Source organism: Mesoplodon bidens, assembly GCF_964165515.1.
Source record: "Mesoplodon bidens genome assembly, chromosome: 19".
NCBI classification, from domain to species: Eukaryota; Metazoa; Chordata; class Mammalia; order Artiodactyla; family Ziphiidae; genus Mesoplodon; species Mesoplodon bidens.
In genome coordinates this window covers 39,732,627-39,740,590 of record NC_138179.1, presented here as the reverse complement: position 1 = coordinate 39,740,590, position 7,964 = coordinate 39,732,627, and the positions used below count along the sequence as shown (strand labels likewise).

Sequence of the window (7,964 nt, the reverse complement as noted above, 5' to 3'; positions counted from 1 at the left end):
CTCTGCAGTCATGGAAGCAGTTTTCTGCCTTCAGATCTGTTCTCAGCAGCTCCCTCCTCCAAAGTGGGGTTCCCTCCCTCCCACCCCCACCCCCAGTCCCCTCTGACATGGGAAAGGGATGTTTGGGGTAAGAGGGCTGCTTCAGGGTGTGAGGTGAGGGATGACAGAGTCACACAGGAAAAGTGTAGCAGGAAGTAACCAAGAAAAGGGTTTCTCCCTCATCCCCCTGTGGGCACAGGAGGGTGGGGTTGGCTGGGGGTGTCAAGGGTGGGGCAGGCGCTCCCTGCGGGAAGGGGCATCCCCCATCTCTCCCCATCTGCTGAGATCCGGTTCACTGTTGAACCCTGGGGTCCCAGTCGGCACCGCCCACACCCCCGCACCCTTTTCTCTGCAAGGGGGCGGCAGCGCCAGGCCCAGGCCTCCTCTGCTGCTGCCTGAGAAATGTCAGGCCACTGGCTCAGTGTCCCTGGCCTAGAATCCAAACTCAACCAGCTTGGCAGGGAGGAGCGGCAGCCAGGCCTCCCCAATGCCCCCGAAAGGATGAGGGGTGACATTCCCCAAGCAGCCCAGGCCACCCCTGCCTCCCCGCACCTGGGCCCGCCTGCCTACCCTCACCCAGGCCGCCCAGCACTGACCGCCCACGTGCCCACGAGGGGCCTTCCCCTTCCAGCCCGGGAAAGCACAGGTGGGCAGAGTGTGGGGTGTGGGTGGGAGGAGTCTCACGGGTTTCCAAGCAGGAAACAAAACTGAAACGACAAACCCAGCTTCAAAGTACACGATCCCATGCAGAGGGGCCAAGGACAGCTGCGTCCCCGGTTTTGCTCCACTCCTGCAGGGGCTGCCCCACAGGTGACCTTGGGAAGACACACGAGGCCCAGGAGCAGCACGGGCTGGCTTGCCAGGTGGGGCCCTTCCCAAATGTCACTGCACGTTGGGCCTGAACCTCCAGGCCCCGCAGTCCTGATCGACAGCAGTGCCCGGGCTGCTGAGAGAGGGAGGGAACAAGCCCACTCACACATGTTAAAGGGGTTTGTTTTTGGCGGGGGCAGGGGGCTCAGCAGGAATCCCAACCCTGGGGCCAGCCACCCACTCCTCCATTCGGGTGGACAGGCTCCTCACACACCTGGCCACCTGCGCTGGAGAGTCTGAGAAGAGCCCAACTGCCATCACCGCTGCTTCCATTCCAGCCCCTGAAGGCCGAGCAAAGGTGGGAAGGGAAAGGAAGCCAGTCCTCTTGGGGACCCACCCAGTCTCTGTGGCTCCCTGATAGCCTTGGTTGACCTTTGGGACAGGACCACACAACATGCACATGGGGACAGGTTACCCCCAAAGGAGGCTGAGGGCAGGGACAGCAGAGACAGGCTCAGTGGGAAGTGCCTGGGGGAGCAGGCAGAAGCGTGGGGCTGCCATTGGGCCCCCAGGCGGGGAGGCAGCTCCCCCACTGCAGGCAAAGACAGGGGCTCCGGGGCTGAGGCCTAGCCTGCGGCGGGCTGCACGGTGGCGAGACAAGGGGAGAGGGTTACCGTAACCAAGCCAGGACCCGTCCTTCCTCTCCTCCCCACGCACAACCAGATCCAGCCTGTCGCGTCGGCTCCCTGGCCGGGATGCCCCTTGTCAGAGCATCCAGACCCGCGACATGGCAATGGAGCTGGTCCCCCAACCGCAGCACAGCCGAGAGCCTCACCACCCCTCTGCCCAAGGAGCACGCTCTCCACACCAAGGTAAAGAAAGGCACCGCAAGCCAGGCAAGTTAGAAAAGTCTCTTTTAAATTAAAATTTCACCCTCGTGAGATGATTGATTTGGGAACTAAATCCAAAGGCAAGCTCTCCACTCTGTTGTCCGCAGCCAGGCTGCACGGTGGAAGAGGCAGGGCGGCGACGGGGTGGAGCCCACCGGCAGAGCCTGGGCCTCTGACCCCAGCTGGCTCTTAAAGTCCCGCACAAGCCCCGCACACCTAGATGGAGACAGGGGTGACACCGGGAGAGGCGACAAGGGCCGGAGAACCACTGACTGGGGGTGGGGGGAGCCTCACGACGGCGAAGAGGGCCCACACCTTCAGCCACCCGGCGCACCCCTCCTGCCGCCATCACGCGGAGTGGAGAGGTGGTGGTCCTTCTCCTGATTCCAGAAGGTGTGACCTTTGAGAGGAGGCAGCCGGCAGACACCTCGTGACTGCAGGATCACGCCACCTGGCTTCCAAGCACCTGTGCCCGGGACCGGGGTGGAGGACGGGGTGCTGGCCCAAGGGGAGGCTTCACTGGCCCTTCCCCGCTGACCCAACACCCGTCAGCCAGCCCCATTCTCACATACATTAGTTACTTTTATATATTCATATATATATTATAGTTATATATTAAAAAGAGAAAAAAAACTTGCCTGAAGAGAAAACTCCTGAAGGACCCAAGTGGCTCAGGAAGTTTACTGTCCCCTCCACCCACAAAAATTCTCTTATAAAATCTTCCAGTGCGATCTTCAGGAAACCCCGTCCGCCCCAGTTCCCCCCCCCACCGGCCCTCCTGTGTCCCCACGACCCTGGACTGCCCCCCAGCTCCAGCCCAGCGCCCGGCGGCATCCAGTCTCATCTCTGGCCATCCATTGCAGCCACGGCTTTCTGCTGGGTGCCCCCCTGCTGTGCTCCGGGCGGCCACGTGGGCTGCGGGTGGTGGAGATGGTGGAAGCTGTGGGCCGTGGGGGAGGAGGGTGGGATCCAGGCGGCCTGGTGGCTGGGTGGGGACGAGGCCCAGAAGGGGCTGAAGCTTGCCGGGGGGGAGCAGGCCACCGCGGTCATGGGGCTGTTGCTGTTCTGCAGGCCCTCGGAGGCGCGAAGCTTGGAGAACATGGCCAGCGCGTCGGGGAAGTTGGGCGGTGTGGCAGGTGTGTTGCTCGGGGTGCACATCTGCTGGGAGAGAACACGGGTTGCGAGGGCTGCCTGCACCGCGCCCCCCCCACCCCGCCCCGATCCCAGGCCACTATCCGTGGGTCTCTAGAGCCTTCCCACGGTGCTCACCCACACTGGGCCCTCCTTCCTCCCCGTTTTTCAGTCCATAAGTGGTTTCAGCAGGACAAAAGCACCCCTTGCACCCTGAGCCAATAAAAACAGAAAACCAGGGGCGGACTCCTACAATTTTTGTCAAAACCAAAGAGTGTTTCCTGATGCTTGGGAATGACGCTCTGAGGGTCAGAAGTAGATGGTTAATTCCGGCAGAAGCTAGGGTGTCAGATTGAAGCCAGGACAAGGGAGGCAGCCCAGGACACCGCTGCTGAGCGCCTCACCCTGGGTGAGAAACCAGCTGGCTCCTGAATAATCCGCCCTCAGACGTTCCGAGGTTGTTAGCCAAGGGAAGGAGGCCAGATCCAGGATCTCCCTCCTATGCCAACCCCGGAGAGGCTGCACTTGCTTGGTGCTTGGGTCCGTTCCACATCCACAGCACCAGCCAGCGGGCCTCGGGGCCTCAGCCTGCATTCTCTCACTTCTCACGAGGGTGCTAGGTCATTCTGATGATCCTCTCGGTTACAGATGAGGAAACTGAGGCCCAGAGCTCAAGTCACTGGGCCAAAAACACACCGCTGCAGGGCACAAGTTGAGAAGCCGGAATCCCGGGGCTCCCAGGTCTGCAGGCCCAAGCTCTTAACCTCTACCCAGCCCCACTCTGCACTTAAGAGTCAAGTGCAACTTCATGCCTGGGCTCCCCGAGGACAAAAATCAGCGTCTCCCAGCAGGCTGCCCTTGGCCAGATGCTGCCAGTGTCTCGGTCAGCTCAGCCCCTCTCAGCCCGCTTTGTGAGGGCAGCTGCAAACATCCCAGCGTCTGCGGTCTTCTGCCACTACCCTGAGCAGGGACCCCAGCCAGGAAGGGCAGCGGCTGGGCTGGTGGGCGGTAACTGGCAGCCTCCCTGCAAACAGCGGGGACCGCAGGCCTCCCAGCCCTGTGGCGTGGGGGCATGGGGGTGCCACCCCCTGAGCACTTCACTAGGGTGCAGGGAAGAGGCGGCAGAGAACAAGGCCAGCCCAAAGCCAGTTCTGACCCGGCAGCAGCTTCTCCCTTTCCCAGGAAACCACGGGAGCCCTTCTTTGAATTTCTCCTAATTTTAGCAACACCGGCCCCTCCCCCAGGCACAGGGCTCAGGGAGCAAGATTCTAGGGCTCCTCACCTTGCTCCCAGGGCTCTTTCCCGGGAGCTTCCACAGCTCTGCAATTAAACCCCGGCCCAGAAGGAGGACAGGCCCACGGGAGGGGGGCAAACCCCCTCTGATGAACTGGGCCGGCTCCACATCAGCAGCTGGGGCGCTCCAACCAGCGTCCTCTCCAGGGAGGCCACAGGACCCGCCCGGGGCAGGCCTGGCCCCACCCAGACCATTTCCCTCCTCCCTTCACTCTTCCCCCCCCCCCGCCCCCAGGGCTGACTTCTCGGCAGCAGGAAACAATGAATGGGGGGTGGGGGGGACCGGCCAATTGCATCACAGCATCGTGACCGACTTCCCCAGTTCACCGAGCCAGTGGAGCCTGTCTCCTCAGCAGCCACCCTGCCCCCCACCCCCCCCACCCCCGTGACAGCAAGAGCGGCCTGGATCAGGAGCAGGCCTGTGCCCACCTGCCTGTGTGAGCTCGGGCAAGTCCCTTAACCTCTCTGGGGTTTCTCTCTACTTCTGTAAAACCAGGGGTTTGGACCAGGTCCTGTAAAAGTCCCTCCAGCTCTGCTTCTAATAGCTATGGATGGAGCTTTCCAGCTCTCAAGCATACCCAGCGTCCACTGCACCCTGCTAATGTCCTACTGCTTCGCATCCACAGTGTCTTTCTCCTCGGCCCTTCCCAATCTAACCCAGGAGCCCTCCCTTATCTAGGAAGATGCCTCCGACTGTGTATGTACAGTCATCTATGGGACAACCATTTATCAGCAACTCTTGGCCTGGGTCACTTCTGGTATTTTTATCTAACATTTTCCTTTGATTTATTATCTCTAAAAAAAATTACCAACTCCTCGAGGGCAGGGATGGCGTTCTCTGTGGTGCTGGTTAGGAGCACTCATGGATACACTGATCATAATGTCTGTTAGAAAACCAGCCACAGCCCTTGAGGGAAACTTCAAAAAGATTACAGTCCCTCAGGATTTGCAGGGAAGGAGCAACAGAACCTAAAAGGACCATCAGTCCCAGCTCTCTGGGGTGAGCCCCTCTGTTCAGGGCAGCACAGAGTAGCTGTGCTGGAAGCCTGGGCCTTTTGAAACGACCACAGTTGGTGGAGCAAACCTCAAGGCCCCCTTTAGGAGGACGGAGGCAAGATGGAGGCAAGCTCCAGGCTCACACTGGAGCTTCCCATGGTCCGGTACAGGGGAGGGTCCCCTGGAGATGAACCCCTCTTGGGTTTACCAAGAGTCCAGCCTCAACTGCCACAGCCCTGCAGCCAGCATAATTCTCATCATATTCCGATGCAGTTTCGTTTTTTGATTTATACAAACAGCATGGGCTATTCCAAGAGAAAAAAGCTGGTTAAAAGGGTCAAAACAGACCCCTCTCTACTTGTCCTTTGCAACTAGATGAATACAGAGCGCCAAAGACAAGACACAGCAGAGGAACCATTTGCAGCTTCTTCAGGCAAGGCAGCGGCTCTGAGAAGGGAGCCACGGGCAAGGACACCAAAATGCCAAAAATGTACTCCAGAAGCCATAACAGATCTCCTGGGGAATCATGTTTTACAATCCCTATCTTGGGGCCCTCCCCCCACCAGCAGGGCTAATAGGTAACTAGAGAGGTAGAGAAGGCATTCAATCCTCTAAAGTGAAAGGGATGTCCTATGCCTGTGGAAAGCAGGGCAGGAGGGCAAAGGCCCAGGCCTGGGGCCAGCTTGGAAAAGAGAAGAAAGCAAATCCAGGCCTGAACCACTTCTGTTTCCTGTGTTTTATGTATCTTCACCTACTGAGATTAAACGCATTCTTGGCTTATCTTGTCAAAAATCTGTAAGTCTTCCACGCTCAGGGTAGGTCTTTTTCCATGAACAGGAAAGAGTGAACATAACTCTCTGGGTAGAGCCCAGCTCCCAGGCCAGGGTGGATTTATCCCTTTCCTGTTCTCTGCAGAGCTGGGTTGTCTGGATGGGGGGCTGCCACTCCAACAGCAAGACGGGTGCTCCGTATAGACAGACATTCCAGGTCTCAGTCCCCTCGGGGCCCTTCGCTCGGCCCGCGTTCCCCCGACGTCTAGTTGTCGTCCGAGCCCCCCTCCCCACTACCTGCCAGCCGGCTACTCCGCCGGCCACCCTCGCCGCCCTCCTAGCCCCTGGCCCAGGGGGAGCGCCGAGCACAAGTCCTCAGGTCGAGCTACAGCAGCCCAGGAGGCCTGACCGCAAAGTTGGGCGAGCCAGACGGCCCTGGGAGCCGCTCTTCCCTGGAAGACATTTTGGCTCTTTGTTTACATCGCGGCTCGGCGCTCCCCGGCAACATGGCTGTCACCGTCGGCGCCTGACAGCGGCCCCCGGCCCGCGCCCTCGGCCGCCCGTTGGGCTGCGGCCGCGGCGAAGCCGGCCCTCCAGCCCGCCGGCCCTCCCGCCGGAGCCCGGCCACACTTACCATCTGGTGGTGGTGGTGGCTGTTGGGAATGTTGGTTTCTTGGAAAAACGTGCTCAGGGCGGTCTGCGGACAAACATAGCGGCAGGGCGGCGGTTAACGGGGACGGGGCAGGAAGCCCACCGGCCGGCCCTGCCCCACCGGCCGGCCCTGCCCCACCGGCCGGGCTCATCCGCAGTGTCCGCGGCGCCGCGCTCGGGCCGCCGGGCCCGACCCCTCGGCCGGCCGGCCCGCGTCGCTCGAGGGGGCGTCCCCGGGCCGTGCGCGGAGGTACAGGGCGGCAGGGCCCCGCGCCCCACGAGAGACCATGAGGTCGCTGAGCGCCTGACGGGGCGATATAAATAGAGCTTCCCTCCCCCCACCCCCTTTCGTGGCGCGCGGCCGGGCGCCCCGGCCTGCGCCCCTGCCCCAGGGACGGCGGCCGGGGAGCGGGGCCGGCCGGGAGCACTCCCTAGCTCGGCCCGCACGCACCTCGAACTGCCAGTGGGCCGCCTGCAGTAGCTGCTTCGCCTGGTCGGCCGCGCAGCCTGCGGCCAGCACGAACTGGTTGATCATGACCTGGTGCCGCAACTCATCCATGTTCACCGACATGGCTCCGGCCGGCGCCCCCTCCCGGGATCGGCGGCCGCGGGAGGCCGGCTGCCCTCAGCTCGCGCTCGCCGCCGCCCGCGGCCTCCGGACCCTCGCCCGCCCCGCCACCCGCCGGGCGAGTGTTGTGGTCCGGCTCGCGCGGCCGGCCGACACCACAAACAACAGTGCGGGGCGGGGCCGGGTGTCCCAACGTTCGGGGGCCGCGAGCCGCCGCCGCTGATTGGCCCGCGCCGCTCGGCCGGCGCCCGGCTCCCTGGCAGACGTTCGATTCGAATCCTGCGGCCTGCGGGCCCGCACTGTTTCTCTTTCTGCCTGGCCGCGCCCATTGGCGGACGTCGGCGCCGTGGGGCCCCCCGGCATTGGCCGGACGCTGTGTTTTGGCTCGTCCTGGCTCATGATTGGCCACGACCCGGCGTCTGGGGCGGAGCCGCGCGCGCTGATTGGTCTCCCTTGGACCTGTTTGAACTCAACTTGAAAACCTGGAGTGCCTGCTGATTGGCCGAGGCCCCTCTGTTTGCTGTTGTAGGCTTGGGGGTGGTGCAGCCAAGTTCATTCATTACTTCATTGAAACTGAACATGCTCAGCTGGAAAAGCAAGACAGAGTGGCTTTGACTCACTTCCTCTGAAAGATGTGGTCATCTCGAGAAACAGAATGATCAAAATAGAAAACAGACAGAGCCTTTGCAGCTGCTCCATTCTCAAAATTGTTTATTTTTTTAAAAACTTTCAAGCTGCTCTACTTTTTTTTTTAGCTTTTTATTGAAATGTAACGTACCCCTTTCATGCCTCCTTCCAGCCACTACCCACCCCGAG

The 7,964-nt window shown here is 61.3% G+C and overlaps 1 protein-coding gene across 2 annotated transcripts; it reads right to left on the bottom strand.

The window, feature by feature from the left end:
* Positions 1-1,746: 1,746 nt before the first annotated feature.
* Positions 1,747-7,410, bottom strand: UBALD2 (UBA like domain containing 2). 2 transcript variants are annotated; one of them, XM_081219298.1, is made up of 3 exons: positions 7,032-7,410; positions 6,564-6,626; positions 1,747-2,900 (listed from the first exon to the last, which is right to left on the bottom strand). In XM_081219298.1, exons 1-3 carry the CDS (start codon positions 7,149-7,151, stop codon positions 2,580-2,582), a joined length of 504 nt encoding a protein of 167 aa, XP_081075424.1. In that variant the 5' UTR covers positions 7,152-7,410; the 3' UTR covers positions 1,747-2,579. The 2 variants fall into 2 exon arrangements, with proteins under 2 accessions (XP_081075424.1, XP_081075425.1); XM_081219299.1 differs by having other exon boundaries at positions 1,747-2,897; positions 7,032-7,404.
* Between the last annotated feature and the right edge of the window lie 554 nt (positions 7,411-7,964).

What these genes read in the sequence shown, in the direction of transcription:
- UBALD2 (XM_081219298.1), bottom strand. Translation starts at nt 7,151, where the DNA reads ATGTCGGTGAACATGGATGAGTTGCGGCACCAGGTCATGATCAACCAG. An exon ending in CGGCCCACTGGCAGTTCGAG is followed by an intron (nt 6,627 to 7,031) that starts GTGCGTGCGGGC and finishes GTTTGTCCGCAG; the next exon opens with ACCGCCCTGAGCACGTTTTT. An exon ending in GCCACCACCACCACCAGATG is followed by an intron (nt 2,901 to 6,563) that starts GTAAGTGTGGCC and finishes GTTCTCTCCCAG; the next exon opens with CAGATGTGCACCCCGAGCAA.